The sequence below is a fragment of the Meriones unguiculatus genome, chromosome 19 (genome assembly GCF_030254825.1).
Source record: "Meriones unguiculatus strain TT.TT164.6M chromosome 19, Bangor_MerUng_6.1, whole genome shotgun sequence".
NCBI classification, from domain to species: domain Eukaryota; kingdom Metazoa; phylum Chordata; class Mammalia; order Rodentia; family Muridae; genus Meriones; species Meriones unguiculatus.
Window position 1 is genome coordinate 53,848,081 of NC_083366.1, and position 17,450 is coordinate 53,865,530.

Below are 17,450 nucleotides of genomic sequence, written 5' to 3' on the forward strand. Positions count from 1 at the left end.
TGTGGGGCTGGAGGAGGGAGCTGAGAGACAAAGAACACTCTCAGAATTTTAGAGCTCCAACAGAGGAAGGGGGGTACCTAGGAGGGCTTAAGGAAGAGACAGAGCAGGCAAGAAGACAAGGAAAAGGTCATAGGTAGTCACCGCAGGCAGGACTGCAGTGGAGAGAGGAAGGTGAGAGACTGAAGCTTTTGGGAAAAGAGAGATGGATATGTGTCTTTAAAGATGTGCCCGTATGAGCAGAGAGAAATAACCAGGTAATTGTAGCAGGCCAGAGCTACAAGCGCCCAGGTGGATGCCTGAAAGGGTGTTAACAGCTCTGAGAGCTAGGAGAGACTTATGGAGTTGATGAGGAGGAGAGTAGCAGATGGAGGGAGGAAGTAGGATATGACCTGAACTCTAGAATTGGGAATCAAATTTGGTAGATGGCAAAAGCCAGCAGAAACAAATGGTCTGTGCGTACCGTAGGAAAGTCATTTGTGCCATTTGTGGGTTTCAGCACCAGATGAATGAAAAAAAGAAAAGGAGGACATGGCTGCTCCTAGGTATGGGCTAAGGTGAAGACTTATTGTAGATAAGGGGGTGGGGGGAGAGCATAGCCAGAGGCAGAGACATCTGTGAGAGTCTAGGGTGAACATGGCCAGATTGAGCAGGGCCAAGCGAAGAGAGTTGGAAAGGGGGAACAAAAGAGGAGTCACAGATCAGAAAGGCTGGCCTGGGCCAAAAGACTGGTGTAGCCAAAATGGCTATGTTATATAGGGGCTGAAGGTTGGGGGAAGCCCAACCTAGTATCTGGGCTGGAGAGTTCCAGGTAAAGGGGGGCGGGGCATGCCAGCCAGGAAGACCCTATAACAAGTAGGGACTGGGAGTTTCTGGGAGAGCCTGGCCATCAGCATCAGCCTTCATATGTTAACAGACATCTCAGCCATTTCTCCCGGGTTTGAGACCAGCACATGGCAGACACTTTGAACACGTCATGGTGCTGACATATTACACTAAAGCTATAGGTTAGGTCTTAGCTGGTACAGTAACACAATGAGTGAAATGCAGCCATTGGGGTATGGTGATAAGGAACCAGAATTTCAGGACAAGGAAGTTTCCCAGTGTCTGCATGTCTCTCTTAAATACAAGTGCATCTGGTAGCTTTATGGTAGAGAGCTTGTTTAGGAGGCAAAATCTCTCCTTTCTAGATATTTCTCTTTTGATGCACTGGAACAAATTGGCATTCAGTGGGTCTTTGGCTCTGTCTTAGGCTTTGGCTTTTCAATCTGCCCAACTGGACATCCCGTTTTCCTTCTCTCTGAGAATGGCCAGAAGGTACTTTGTGGGCTCTCAAGTCTGCTTGAAATCCTTGATTTTCCCTGTCCTACAAGAAAAGTCATAACGAAAAGGTTAGGCTGGAAGTATAGCGACTGTGGAATTTTTCAAAAGCTTTTTTATCTTAAAGAGGGAGCTAGCAGAAGCTCTGTGTGAGGTTCGTACTGCACTCTAGCCAGAAAGGGACAGCTGCCACTGGCTCAGGATGGTGGTGACATCCTTCCTTGGGGCCAGCCGTGAGACTGGAAAGCGGAAACCAGAATGCTCTCAGCCTTGGATGGCTCTCTTATATCCATTCGTCTTCTAGGATGGGAGCTTTTGGCAGTTGGGTGTGTTTGATTTGTGTGCATAGGAGAAAGAGAATACTAGGAAATTTGGGGAGACTTTCGTGTTTTTGAAGGGATCCAGGTTGGCTGGGGGAGGTTTTCTTATCTGTGGGCCAGAAGCCCGGGCCTCCTGCTACTTCCAAATGTTCTTACAGAGGCCTCCAGACTTAGCGGCAGGGTTCCTTCTGTGGAAGCTTTGACCTCCCCATCTGTACCATCTTGGGGTGTCTTGGCTGAACATGCTTTTCTGAGCATAGAGGAAACTTATTTATCTAATCTGTGCTGAAGTACAATTTGTAGCATTTGCTGTGTTCACTAAATTTAACAAATGTTTGCGTTACAAAACAGTTGGCCTCCTTGAAGGAGGGACGCTGGGTTTCTAAATGCTAACTCAGAACGTCAGCTAAAGGGCTGAAGGAATGGTGTGTTGAGTCTCCTGACGTAAAACGCAGCCAGGAGAACTGATTGGGAAGTTCCAAAGGCCTCCGAGAAGTCAAGTGTTTCTGTGACTTGTAAATAATCAGAACAGGTAAGTTTACAACAGCAATTGGTTTCTTAGTAAAGGGTACTTACTAGAGAAACATGGTCCTTGACCCAAAGTCTGAGAAGGAATCTTGAGATGGCGTGTGCATGAGTCAAGGAAAGACTCAAAGCAGCCTGTAGATTACACAAGAGCAACTCGATTACTTCTGCTAAGGCCAAGGCATACAGGATACACTTTGTAAGTTACTTCTTTGAAAGTTTACTCAGTGGTGGGCTGGCAAGATGGTTCAGCTGGTAAAGGTGCTTGCCCATAGGCCTGGTGTCCTGATTTCTATCCCCAGGACCCACATAAAGGTGGACTGAGAGTACCAGTTCCACAGAGTTGTCTTCTTACCGCTATTCACATGTCATGGTATATAAACACATTATGCACATAGTAAAAATTACTCTGTAGTCTTGAGAATGTTTATATTTTAAGATGAATTTGATGGGGTATGGCTCGGTATAGAGCATCTGCTGGGTTCCATTCCCAGCACCTAAAAAGGAGAAAGTAGGAGAGAGGGAGGAATGGGCCTGGGAGGAGTTCAGGGGAGGAGCAGGGAAGTAATATAATCAAGATACATAGAATGTGTCTTAGTCAGAGTTCTGTTGTTGTGAAGAGACACCATGACCAAGGCAGCTCTTATAAAAGAAAGCATTTAACTGAGGGCTTGCTTATAGTTTCAGGGGTTTAGTTATTATCACTACAGTGGGGGGCATGGCTGCAGACAGGCAGGCAGGTATGGGACTAAGAGCTTACACCCTGATCCACAGGCAGTAGGCAGAATGAGAGAGACACTGGGCAGAGCACAGGCTTTTGCAACCTCAAAGCCCAGGCCACACCCACTGCAACAAGGCCCCACCTCCTAATCCTTCTAATCTGTCTCAAACAGCTCACCAAACTGGGGATTAAGCATTCACATATAGGAGCCTGTGGGGCCTATTCTCATTCAGATCACATTACATGTGCATAAAATTCTCAGGGAATTAATAAAAGGAGAACAAGATTTGGTACTGTAAACCAATACATTCTTACAGTAATGCTGATATAAATTTGCATTGTATATAAAATTAACAGTTTGGGAAAAGCCTTTCCTTCATACCCTCTCATAGATGAGGCAGATGTCACATCTGAGAGAAAAAAGCATGGCACGTTTGAATTTTGCCGAGGCTAAATCACACTGAAACTGCTGTTGGTGGTATTTCCTAAAAGTTACCCTGATGACATGGGAGCATCCCTAAACTAGGATAAGCAAGAAGTACCCAGGAGAGGTCTTCACCACCTGTCCTTTTATACATACATATATATATATATATATATATATATATCTCCTTTAAATAATTTATTTTTATTTAATATTAATTGAATTTAAGTTTATTTAATTTAATATTTAATTTATTTATTTTTATTACAATTTATTCACTTTGTATCCCAGCTGTAGCCCTCCATCATCCCCTCCTAATCCCACCCTCCCTCCCTTTTCTCCTCCTATGCCCCTCCCCCATCCACTGATAGAGGATGATGTCCTCTTCCCCTTCTATCTGACCCTAGCCTGTCAGATCTCATCAGGAGTGGCTGCATTGTCTCCCTCTGTGGCCTGGTAAGGCTGCACCCCCTTCAGGGAAAGGTGATCAAAGAGCCCGCCACTGAGTTCATATCAGAGACAGCCCCTGTTCCCCTTACTAGGGCACCCACTTGGAGACTGAGCTGCCATGGGCTAGATCTGTGCAGGGGTTCTAGGTTATTTCCACGGTCCTTGATGGCATGCCCCATACCGACATCTTCTGAGCTCAGATGCAGGCATCACAAGGATATTCCAATCTGTTCCCATTGGTGGAAGAGCATGTCTGTTAGAATTCAGGCTTTCCTACAGAAAACCTTTCCATACTTCAATTGCTTTCTTGACCATGGCCCATCAAGATGTTTTGTAGAGGAGGTAAGAGAATGAGCAGAAAGACTAGGATAAATTTATGTGTCACCATCTGTACTCTCAAGGATCACTCCTGTCCGCTTACCTCTTCACTGTGATCCTCTGTGTGATGTGCACAGCAGCTGTCTCCAGGCTTGGAGTGCACTTACAGGCTTCTCTGCATTCCCCTTGCCCTCCCATCCCCATGCAGAGCAGCAAGAAGGTACTGTGTTGCTTTCCACACACATGGCTCCTTTCTAGCACATCTGTGTTACTTTTCTCATCACGGTGACCAAGTTTATCTATGAAAGAGCAGCTTAAGGAAGAAGGGATTTAGTTTAGCCCACAGGATCATGGCCAGGAAGGCATGGTGACTTAATCTGTGGTAGGAGTTGGGGCACACATCATTACTTTTTTATACATGGAGAAGCAGAGGGGGACTATGGCGGGAACCAGGGCCAGGCAATAACCCATAAGCCCACCTACTTCTTCAAGCCAGTCCTCACCTCTTAAAGGTTCCACAACCTTCCAGAACACCACCAGCAGCTGGGGACCAACTATTCAAACACAAGTCTATGGAGGCATTTTACATTTAAACCATAAGTAGCATCTTTAGATAAACCAGGCAATGTTGCAGCCTTTAAAGAATGTCATTTTTGCCAACACTTCTTATTATTCAGTGAACTTAGTGTTCCTGAAAGTCCAAGACATTCTTGTGAGAGCCGGTCAGAAATTATGACAGAGCTGTTTACTTTCTGAGGTGTGGCCATTCAGTGTGTGAGTTGCCTGTGCTGGTTCTGACATTCCACCCCCCTTGTTTGACAACCATGTTGTTTGGCAGTGACAGCCCATTCTCTTTAACTATGATCCTCTTTCTTTACTACATTATATCATATAGTTTTGGGGGGAAGACATTTAAAGTGAAAATTGGTAAATTTAAAGTGCATTATTTTTCTGGCATACGTAGCACCAAAGTGTGTGTGTGTGTGTGTGTGTGTATGGGGGGGGAGGGGAAGGAAGAGAGAGAATACATACATGTGTGGTATATGAGTTTGTGGATAGAGAGGGCTTAATAGAAGCCAAAGAAGGGTGTCAGGTGTCCTTCTTGCTCACTCTCCACCTTACTCCTTTGAGGCAGGGTCTCTCCTAAAACCCAGAGACCACAAATTCTTGCAAAGCTAATATCTAGCAAGTCTCAGAAATCTTATCATCACCATATATAGCTCTGGGGTGACAGAGGTGTGTGTGTGTGAGAGAGAGAGGGAGAGAGAGAGGGAGAGAGACCATGCTCAGCTTGTTACATAAGTCCTGGGGTTCTCATGGACCTAACTCGGGTCCTCGTGGTTTCGCAGCTAACCGCTGTGTCATCTCTCCAATCCTGACACTGGATTTTACATTCTAACGGTAAGTAGTGGTGTATTGTGTGTGTGCGATTGGTCTGTGCTCCCATCTAGAACTGCAGTCGGTTGAATTTCGCTGGCTAGGAAGTCCAATGGAGTTTTGAAATCTGCCTATACACTAATCTTGGGGTGGGTGAGTGAGAGATTTACTATTTTGCTGTTCAGGATGATTGTTATAAATGTTTTTATAGAATAGTTGAACTGGGGCAGACATAGTGGCTCATGCCTTTAATCCCAGCACTCAGAAGGCAGATCTCTGTGAGTTCAAGGCCTGCCTGATCTACAAGCAAGTCCAGAACAGCCAGGGCTCATTACACAGAAAAACCCTGTCTTGAAAAACCTAGGAGCAGAGGCAGCCACTCCTGGATTCGTCCCTTCAATAACTCTTTATAAAAAACAAACAAACAAGCAAACAAAAAACACTCAAACTAAGTAGACTAAAGAAATTATCCTCTAAATTTCCTAAAAAGTTTTTTTGTTTATGTTTTCTAAGATTAGGAGTTCATGTGACTGTATATATACATATATATATATATATATATATATATATATACATTTCTGATTTGATAGGATTATGTGATTTTTTAACCTTTTCTACTATCAATACATTAAATGATTTTCAAATATTGAAGCAATTTTAGACCTTGGAACAAGTTCCATTTGTGATTTGTTATTGTTAAATAAGTTTGGATTCAGAAACTAGGTCTGGATCACCTCTGGGTCTATTTCCATTGTCTTTTTAATCTCTTGATTGCTCTCCATTTGGTTTTATTTCCTGACATGCCTTACATCTTCTTAAATTTTATGCATAATGTAATAAAAGCAGCCATAGACATTGTTGCTTTCTTGTAGACTGGACCTTCTTCTGGAAGTCAGAGACAGTGCAAACAGAGCACTTTATCCTTTTGTCAGAGATGAGGCTGGGCTTCCGGTTTGCTAAGGCTCATCTGTTTCTGGTTTCCTCCTCCTCTTGCAGCTTAGCCCCCTGGAGGTTTCAGCTGAGGCTAGGATGCTTACCCGAGGCCCTCGTCCTTGGTGGGCTCTGAACTCTCATATTTAACTCCCCAGCGTTGTGAAACTGCCAAAAATCTTCTTTGTCTCTGAAGCTTCTAAATAGCTTCTTTCTGCTTGTTTTCTCAGCTTCCTAACCCCATGCATACACAGCTTAATATTTGGCAAATATCTCAAATGAAAATATTGGTTTTCATGGCAGCCAGGACTTAAAGAAGAAAACTGAACCCAAAACCCTGCGAGGGCACATTTACATGTTCACTTGTAGGAAGGCTGCTTCCTCTTTCTTGTGAGGCCTTCCTCTTTCTTGTCCTAGCTACCTTCAACCCATTGTCATTGTCATTGTCATCATCATCATCATCGAACTCTCTTTTTTATCCTTAGCTGGTATGCCAAGCCGCTGCTTTCTGCATTGGTGTGTTGATTGTAGGAATTCACAAGTGCTCTGAAATGCCAGTTAGCAAACACCTCACCTCAGGGCCCCGCCCCACTCTGTGGTCTTGAGTTTGATACGTCATGTGTTGCCTCTTCTCCTGCTTTGAGGTGATTTCAAACCGGCTTGAATTTGTAAACACAGCCCTTCTGGGTTTTGTTGTTGTTGTTGTTTATTTTGTTTTGTTTTGTAGTTTTTGCTTGTTTGTTTTGGAGGGGAGGTGTGTTAGTCTGACAGAAGTCTGCACCATCTCAGGCGACCAGCATCTTAACTAGAACTTTAATTTGGAAGTCTCATAATGGATCCCCCACAAATATTGTTACTTGTGTTACTAACCAAACATATACAGAGATCCAAGTTCAGTAGCCAATCCAGCTCCAGGATCCAGGACAGGCGTTTCTTTAGAACAGCATTACTCACAGATAGATAGACAGTGCTGCTATGAAATGCTGTTGGGTTTTCAGTGAAGATAAAACTCAACCCTCTTAGGAACCTGAGACACTTTCTTTTCTAAAAAAAGAAGGGCGAATTTGAGAAAACCAGGATGGAAAGTCAGTTTTGGTGTTTGTGGAGAAGAAAGCCTTCTATCATGGTCCCCAGCCACGCCACATTCAGTTTTCTACCTGGCTTTCACAGCTCAGCGTGGGCTTCAGGCGAGTGATGAACCTTTTAGCATTTGTTCTTTTTCTGCTTGAAAAGGGGGCAATTTGAGGCATCCACAGCTTGGGGTATGTAGCTAGCTGGCTTAGTCTTCCTGGCTAAGTACACCTCCTTTCTCCTCAGAATGTTCTCTGCTAAAGTGCAAAACCAAGCTTGAGAAGTTCCCAAGCCTCGCTCCACGTCTCATGATCTGCTTGTAAGGCACAGTGCAGAATTAAAGTTATCAAAGTGTTGTGTACGCCCAGAAGAACGCAGAGGTGTCCCATGTTGTCTGGAAGTCGGGGTGTGTGGTGGGAGAGCACAGCAAGTCTCTGGGAGCTGCTTAAGTAAGATGGGCAAACGGGTTCCTGTTTCTGTTCACTGTGGCTTATGCATTATTTATTACTAGAAACTGATTGCTTTTGATTGCATGCTTCTCCATGCATGTGCAGAGGCAGGCTACATTAGTGGTTAGGATTAGTTTATGAGACATCTTCCCCCCCCCACAATCATATTAGCAGTATTTTAACTGTTTGATTTCCCTACATTGGACAAAGATGTAGAAATGTAGGGTTGGAGAGTTAAAATGGGTACAGTTTAGGTATATGCTTATTCAAAGGTACAGGGATTCTCCGTCCTCTTTGCATTTGTGATGAGGGCAGGCCGGAATAGACTCTAGGACACTAGATCATTGTTTTGTTTAGTGGCTAAAGAAGCTCTGGCCATACAGAACGGAATCAGTTGCCTTCATACCTCTCCCTGCCTTCTCTAACACACAACTTCTCTGGACTTGATCTTTCTGTGACTCTGCTTGTAGGCCTAACTTGAGAACCCATCCATAGTACAACCAAACATTAGCTCCTAGCCCAGCCTCCAGATGATTTTCTCTGTTTCTGAAAGGAAAAGAAGACAGGCATCTTGAGAGCAGGTGGCCTCCAAGCTTGTGTCTACCAAGCAGGCTAGGGAGAACGGAAGTATTTAAAGAAGAGGTGCTATGCTTTGAGCCTTGCCTCATGGAGTGTTCTCCCGGACCAGAAGTATCTGGGTCTCTCTCAAGCCTGGTGAATACACACTTGCTCAGGCCCCACCTGAGTCCACTGAGGCTGAATCTTTCTGGTGAGGGGTCATAGTCTGCTGCAGGCTTCCCTGGAAGATGCATGGAAGACGGTTACAGCATGTGCTGTTGGCTGTGTGACCATGATAACCAAGGAACTTAAACCATTGCCAAATCTGTGCTGGTGCTAGCCCTATTCTCCTATCAGGGTGTTCAGGAGGAACTAATGTGGAGGAGCTTTGGAAACAGTCACAGGGCAAATGCCGATAGTATTTTCTGTTTGTGTTCTGACAGCAAAGTGTTTTGTACTGGGTAAAGATGAAAGGGTGCCTGTGGGAATTTACAGCCTCTTAGAATATGATAGTCATCAAGGTGAAATCCTAGCGCAACCAACTGCTACAAAGTCAGTTATAACAACTAATTTATGAATTTATTCATCACTGCTAAAAGCTGTGTATATGCAGAGCAATAATAATGCATCTAGTCTTATAGTACTTTTATTTTCAAACTTACAATTCCCTTTCTACCTTTCTAGTGGCAAAAATTTAAATATGTACCTTACATAAAGAAAAACTTGAGCTGGGTGCATGCCTTTAATCCCAGAACTTGGGAAGGTAGAGGCAGTGAGATCTCTGAGTCTTAGGGCAGCCTGGTCTACAGAGTGAGTTCCAGGACAGCCAAGACTACACACAGAAACCCTGCCTCAAACAAACAAACAAACACCCCTACATTATCAAGAACTTTTTTAAAAAACCTAATAAAATGGGTTATGGCAAACACAGCTGTTTCTGACAGAGCACCATGACCTTGGGTACAGTCTGACAGGAAGACTGATCATCAGGCACCTCCTGCCCTTCTCCAGAATCAATGAAGGAAAGGTCCACAGTATGATACCCAGTGGAGCAGTAGCAACCTGGAAGGCACCTTGAAGCTGAGTCACATGGGACCACATGGAAACAGTTGTGCTCACCAGCTGGAGCCCTCCGGGTCTCAGGGAGCCATGCCAGTTGGTCAACTTTAATTCCAGTGTAATTTTTTAAAAAAATTTTAAGGTCTTTTCAGTCAGGCTTGTTGATTGGTTAAAAACTTCATCTTTCAGGGTTATCAGGCTGAGGAAAATCACACCCTAGATTTGAAACACAAGACATCACTCTGTCTTTGCAGAAGGAAGCCTTGATCATCACACAAAATGGCGTCTGTGTGGTGGCGTAGAGAAAAATGGTCAACAGGTGCCTGAGCCCATTTCACTCCGGCTCTGCCAAAGTGTGGTTAGGAGGACCAGAGGCACCCTCCTTGATTTGGGGAGCTCCTACTTTCTCAGTGCTCGGATTGTAACCCCTGTGCCTGCTGGGTAAGAGACTCATCACAGGGAGAGCTCTATGCCTCCTCGGTGGAGGCTACAATTTTCAAAGGAGACAGGAGACAAAGAAGGCCACAACAAAGAAGGCCACGAGTCACTGAAGAAATGAATAGATGTGGGTCCAAGAGAAAGTGCATGAGGGAGTTCCTAGATGCTTTGAGGTTGTGCTTTAGACTGTAATTCCTTTGTAAAAATCCCGTGCACTGACTGTGTAAACAGGTTTTTCTTGGTCTGTTTTGTTTCACTGTAACAAAATATGGGAGGCTGGTATTTTACAGAGAACAGAGATTTCTTAGTTCTGGAGGATGGGTGGTCCAAGATCAGGGAGCCACAGCTGGTGAGATCCCTATGTCATCCCAGTATGGAAAGTAGAAAGGAAAGAGTGCATGCATGGGGGGAAGAGGGAGAGAGAGTGCGGGGAACCTCATGTTCTCACCAGGAACCTCCTCTGGCGATAGGGATATCATCCATTCACGAGGGAAGAGACCTCACAGCTTAGTCACACCCTAAAGACCCATGGCAGCACTGCTGCCCTGGGCAGCAAGTCCCCGAGCTGTGACTTTGGGGGGCACCTTCAGACCTTAAGAGTGGTTTGTGATACCATCCCACTGAGCACAGTGTTCCCTTGAATGGGAGGAACAGAGCAGAGTCAGGAAGGCCTTGGGGGTTCCAGCACAGCTAGCCATACCCGAGCGCCTCTCTGCCTGCATCTGTCTGCCCCCCCCGGCCAGTGTGTGAGGCCAGCTCAGGATTTCTAACCCCATTGCTGCCCCTTTTCTGTGTACAGCTGACTTTGCAGATCACTCTGATCTTTGAACTCACTTGGTCTTGATCCCTTACTTTATTTGAGCCCTTGCTCAGTATTTTCGGCCTGTGCCGAGGACATTTTTAGACTCTGCTTTTTATAGATGGGGATGGAGGCCATGAAGAATGAGCCTCCAGTGCACAAGCTGAGAACTACTGTGAGGAATTCCTCATGATGGAACATTCCAGATGAGCTTCTTGACAAGGACATGTAAATATGTGGCCATCTCTGTCAATGAGCTGCGGTCAAACCCTACAAACAACCCACCGCCTCCAAAGCAATGGTTTTCATTTCTGGTTCACCTGAACCTTTCCACCTGCCACAACCTCTTCTGTGGGGGAGGTAGAAGGTGGGGTGTGGGCATCTGTGTGGAAATCAGAGGGTAACCTTGGGCGTCAGTTCTTACCATTTACTTTAAGACAATGTATCTTATTTGATGCTTCTTAGACCAGATTGGCAGATAGTTGGAGGCCAGCCTGGTCTACATAGTGAGATCCAGGCCAACTAGAGCTATACAGTGAAGACCTGTCATACACACACACACACACACACACACACACACACACACACACACTCACACTCCAGCATTCTGTGGAACCACTGTGTTTGTTTATTTCTTTATCTTGTTTAGTCCTGTTACTAAAAGTCTGTGTGCTAAGTTACCTCTTGTTATTATTTGAACATGAAATGGTCACCACAGTCTGGAGTGTTACACACTTGGCCTCTAACTGGTGGTGGCATTTTCGGAGGCGGTGAGGCCTAGCTGGAGTGTAGCTTGGGGTATATTCCAGGGGGGTATATTGTCCTTCTCTCTACTCTCCTCTTTCCTCCCTGTCTCCCTTCCTTCTTCTCTATTTCCCTCCCCCTATATCTTCATTCCTCCCTCCTTCACCCTCAAAGAGACAGCACCAAAGTAAATAGCCCTCCCCTATAGCATGTGCCTACCATCAGGGTGTTCCGCCTAAGCCCATGAGTCCAACCCCTTGTGGACTGAACCATCTTAACTCCCAGGCAAAAGTAATCCTCGCTCTTCAAGTCATGTCCATCAAGCATTTTTGTCATAGGCAGAAGAAAGGGGAATGACTGCTGTTCCTTACAGAGGATGGAGGCGCGCTAAAGTCAAGGTCCCCTCTCCCACCTTGAACCAGTAGCTCTTGAACTGCATCTGCTTAGCCGGTCTCATAAGCACTGAGAACTACCGTGAGCTTCGTTATAGTGAGCAAGGGGTACCACAGAAACAGCCATATATTCTGGGTGCCCAAGATAACTGCAGTGGTCATGACAGAAACCCAGCCCCCGGCTTCCAGTTAATGACCATAAACCGTTTTCTCAGGGGTTCTGTTGCTGTGATGAAGCACCATGACCAAAGCAACCTGAGGAAAGGGTTGAGCCGTCTTCCACTTCCACAGCACTGTTCTTCGCTGAAGGAAGTAGAAAAAGGGACCCGCACAGGTCAGGAACCTGGAGGCAGGAGCTGGTGCAAAGGCCATGGAGGAGTGCTGCTCACTGGCTTGCTCCTCATGGCTTGCTCAGCCTGCTTTCTTCTAGAACCCAGGGCCACCAGCCCAGGGGTGTGAATCAGTAATTAAGAAAGTGTCCTTCAGGCTTGCCTGCAGTCCGGTTCTTATGGAGACATTCTCCCCTCCCTACTCTCTGGTGATCCTAGTTTGTGTCAAGTCGACATAAATCTAGCCAGTACAACCATATAAACTTAATTTTTTCCACATTGCAATAATTAATCCTTCTCACCAGCCTTTTTCCATTGTTGCCCCAAATTTTACTCTCTTCCAGATCCATGGATTTTTGCTTTCCTCTTTCATTCCTTCCCTTCTCTTCCTCCCCTTTCTGTTTCCCATCTTCACATTAGACAATGATGTTTAGTTCTTCGGTTACAGGCGTGAACGACCATGCTTGCTTGGCTCCCCACTCTTTCTCATGAACCCCACTCTTTAGAAGCAAACGCATAAGCTGATTCCAATTACGTGTGCCAGCCTTGCTATACCCTCACTGCATCTGTCTGCATCCTTCCTGCACTTCCTTACATATCAGGTGCCTGCTCCATAACTGGAGCTCTATACTTAACAACTGACCCCCGGCAGGAGCTCTCTGTATATGGACACATACATTCTGCCTCTGACCTTGAACCTCTCCCTGGATCTTAGTTTTGGGGGGTGCCAGCCAAAGTCTTCCCCTAATGTGACTATGGCCTCAGCTTGCTTTGGGACTGGGGCTGTTCCCTCACCCCCTGCAGAGCTGTTCATACCGTCTGTGTTATTTCTGGATGAGGGTCCCTTATGACCTTGCAGTGTGGACCTTCTGTCTCTCTGCATCTCAACTTCAAAGCGTTGGACTCACAGTCCCCTCTTGCTGTTTTCCATGAACACCCCTCATCTCCCTGCTCAAAGTTGTTGCCCCAGTCACACGGGGGGGTAGGCTGTCCACAGGGAATGTGACACATCCACGTGGGGGAGAGCTCGGAGGAGGACAAGCTGGAGGACGCCCCCGCAGACTGCCAGGCAGCTGAGTAAACTCCCCATCACTCTACCTAGTGTTTATGCTTGGGAACGATGACAATAGCATTCCCGTCTCACTCCAAGCTGCCCTGGGAAGCAGAAAAAAAAATAAAATAAAAAAGAAAGTGTATTTCCCACCTCAGAACCTAAGATTCTAAACTCAGATGTTGCACTGACCTCAAAAAATGCTGGTGAACGAGGAGTGAACTTTCCCCCGTTGATCGCAGGTTGTCTCTAGAAATAATCCCCAAAGGTGCTCACTAGGGAGAACTTTCCAAATTGGAGCTGAGCCCCTTCCTTTGTTCATTCACTAAATCCTCACACGTGGTTGGCTTTCATGTTGGCTACATGATCCTGACCCCGTAACCTCGTGTCTGAGACTCAGTTTCCCAGCTGGGAATGCAGATAACCATACCCCAGCAGTCATGGTTACTGTAACAACGAAGTAAAGCAAGGTAGGAGAGAATTCTTTGTAAATGTACACTCTTAGAATTTGATGCTTATTTTAAACTAGTGAAGGTTGAAAATCATTTGTGTAAACTGCATGGAACCAAAAGTGTTGCCAGTGTGTGTTTTCGGTATGTATGTGTATGTTAATTTGCATATATGATGAAATCTCTTGGGAGTGGCTGCTAGGCCTAAATGCAGAATTTATTTTTGATTCGCGTATATCTTACACACAGGGCCTGATGGTATTTACAGGGATTTGATGCAAGAGACACCTAACTTTTATAAATTATTTGGATCCTGATTTAATTTAGTTTTATATATGCCTCCCACTTTTCAGGGTTCACTAGCCACAATCAAGCTATTAACCAATAAACAGCATCACAAACAAAACAATGCACTAATGAAAATGAACTAAATATTGAAACAAATGAGATACTTGCAAGTTTACCTTAATTCAAAGAAAGATTTGTCGTGGGAAGCAGTAGGTCTTGGTGAATTTAAGGAGCCCCGTGACAGCTCATGTTCTGTGTCTTTCCCATTTCTATTGTGTTTGCATTCTATGTGGTGTCATTCACACAGAGCTGTGGTGGGTCACACAGATGGGTCTGGTCTGACTCCACAGTGGGGATGAGCTGCAGGACGGCAGGTGATCCCCCATGCCATTTCTTCTTCCTTTCAGAGACTCTGACCTATTTCTGTTGGACACCCGTGTCGTGTGGGCATCGGAGGAAGGCTGGCTGGAATTTGACATCACAGCCACCAGCAATCTGTGGGTAGTGACACCGCAGCACAACATGGGACTCCAGCTGAGTGTGGTGACGCGGGACGGTGAGTTGTGATTTGCACACCGCCAGGCATCTGCCCCACGGTCACTTTCATTCATTTCCTCCGTCGCTGATGTGGTGGGACCATTGTTTGCAGCCCAGTCCTTGGCGCCAGGATGACCTTGTTTACTACTTCCTGGTGGCCGTATGGAAAAGCAAAACCTTTCTCCTAGCAAGGACTTGGAAGAAGGCTCAGGCCATGTCCCCCATGAGACTAACAATGGGAGGAGAGCTTCCCCAGGCTGAGCCAGGTGGGAGACACTGAAAGGAAGGCAGGAAGCTGGGACTGTACAGCTCAGTGATGGAGCAGTCGCCTAGCATGAGTGCCTGGGCTCTCCCCAGCACCAAAGGAAGAGAGGGGAAGGAAAGGGAGAGCATGGGAAGAAGAAAAGAGGGTACCCTTAGAATCTGACTGTCCAGTGATTTTTGTCAAGGGGCCCTTGAGGAAATGTCCCTTCCTGACTGGCTCCCGGCTTCTGGTCCTGCCACCTAGTTGCTCCACGGATGGCGGGAGAGAGGGCCAGAAAGGAGGTGCGAATACGGATGGAGTAGGGGCACCAGAAACCAGTGCGCCCCTTGGGGGTGATCGTGTGCTTTGGGAGGCACACCTTGAGTCTGCCTGCGTAAGGGGAGCCAGCCAGGGTGGGAGAACGCATGGGGCCTTGTTCCCACTCTCCACTACTTTACTAGTACGTGAAAGAATAGAAAGAGTCACCTCCTCACGTAGCTCTGAGACTAAGATTCTGTGGAGTAAAGAGAGGTGGGCTTTGGTTTGCCTTAAAGGGCTTCACGTCAACCCCCGCGCGGCGGGCCTGGTGGGCAGAGACGGTCCTTACGACAAGCAGCCCTTCATGGTGGCCTTCTTCAAGGTGAGCGAGGTCCACGTGCGTACCACCAGGTCAGCCTCCGGTCGGCGCCGGCAGCAGAGCCGCAACCGCTCCACCCCGTCGCAGGATGTGTCCCGGGGCTCCAGTGCTTCAGGTGAGTGTGGCTGGAGCCTTGGTCCCCGTCAGGACAAAGGTACCCATGGCCCCGGATGCGAGACAGCTTGTGCTCAGCAGATACAGTGGCTCGTGGGGGTCCTAGGAATGGTCGTGATGGCCTAGTCACAGCTACCTGCATGGTGTGCCCAGGACCCTCGGTGTAGGCTCCAAGCATTACATTCCCACCACCTCCTGGTTCAGACAAGCATCTTTCCGTTGGATGAGATTTCCGCAGCTCTTTTGTTTTCCCCTTCCCACAGAATCATGGAAACACCCGCAATCACTTTAATTTTTTAGATTTATTTTTATTCTATTCATGAACAGGTTGTCTGCATGTCTATATGTGTGTCCCATGCTTACCTGGTGCCCATGTGTATATGTGTGCCATGCTCATGCCTGGTGCTCATGTAGAGACGTGTGTCGTGTTCATATCTGGTGCCCACAGAGGTTGGAAGACATGTTAGGTCCTCTGGAACCAGTTATGGACAGTTGTGAGCCACCGTGTGGCTGTCAGGAACCAAACCTGGGCCCACTGCTTGTGGCTAGAAGTTTTCAGATGTTTCTTTTCTTAGGATTTGGGGATACTTGCACATGTACATAATGAGATTTCTCGGGAACAAGACCTATATCTAATGACAACAATAATTTATATTCCTTATTTTCCTTACATACTTATAGCTGTATGTTCATTTTATACAATATTTTTAGTGCATGTTGGTTTGACCAACAACCATCCACTGAGGTTTAAGCTTTGGTGCATTTCAGACTTGGGGGGCTAAATTTGCATGAAGCGGTTGGTGTATATTTGTGTACTATGGACTTGTATTTACCATGACTCCTGGCTGGTAGTGATAGTCAGAGCCTTTAGAGGATTTTATTGGATTTAGTGGATTTTATTGGCTCATTCAGCTGGGAAGTTCAGGGTTTCTTGCTTCAGCTTGGTTGGATTGTTGGGAACAGATGGTACTAGACCGTGTTTTCTGTGTTTCTTGTTGGGGGAAATCCTCAAAAAGGCAGTCAAGCTATGATAAGGGTACTCGTGGGGTAACCTTGGCAACCTCATCTTCAAACACAGAGTTCTCTCCCTTTCTGGTGTTAGCAGGATTCAGATCTTGAAGTTCGTTGGACTGGTTTGCGCCATGTGCCCAGCCCTCATCATTTTGCTGCCTAGGAAGTGCTCTCCTTGGCCAAGCCTGCACTGGGCATTTAGTTCCATTCTGGACAAGCATGTCCGAAGGGCACGAGAGAGGAACCAGCCCCCCGGTGCCTGGGGGTTAATTCCAACTTTCTGAAGAGAACTGGGAGGGTGTGGAAGCTCCTGGTGCAAGGGTGTTCATAGCTGTTGATGGCACTGAATTTAACCGCCACCGTTCCTCATGCCAGCTCAAGGGCTCCTGAGGCCTGCCTGCCTGCCGTGAGATACTCTGTCAGAACTTTCTTCCTTGCAGGCTTGTGACTTTGGAGAAATCTTCCTAGCGGGTGTGAGCTTCAGTCTACCCCTCTGTGTGGTGAGGGGGCAGAATACCTCGCCGATCGTTAGGATGAAGCACAGTGGTCACACATCACACCATTACCCTCAGAGAGTACTTCTGCCTATTTGGAGGAAGTAGGTGCTCGGAGCCTGGGACCTGCAGGAAGTGAAATAACTCCTAGGGGATGCGCTTAGTTTTCACGGCAGCTCATTACAACTGTCATTTCTGGTGCCTGGGAAGAAGGAGCGTAGCTTCTCAGAGCACCCCACTTTTCTCTGAGAAGCGTCTCCTAGATTTAACGCCGTGACTTGCTAAGCCTCCTCTTAGGCCAGTGACTCGGATGTGACACTTGTGTCCCCACCACCCAGTGTGATAGGACATTTTGCTTCTCCTCGTCTTGGTGTTTCTTAGAAGCACACACAGCATGGGCATTC

At 46.4% G+C, this 17,450-nt stretch overlaps 1 protein-coding gene across 1 annotated transcript in view; it reads left to right on the forward strand.

Moving 5' to 3' along the window:
• The window catches only part of Bmp6 (bone morphogenetic protein 6), a 143,698-nt gene that overhangs the window by 113,969 nt on the left and 12,279 nt on the right, over positions 1-17,450 (forward strand). Inside the window, exons 3-4 of the mRNA XM_060372682.1 lie at positions 14,417-14,565; positions 15,345-15,542. Coding sequence (XP_060228665.1) covers positions 14,417-14,565; positions 15,345-15,542 — 347 coding nt within the window. The remainder of the gene's footprint in view (positions 1-14,416; positions 14,566-15,344; positions 15,543-17,450) is intronic.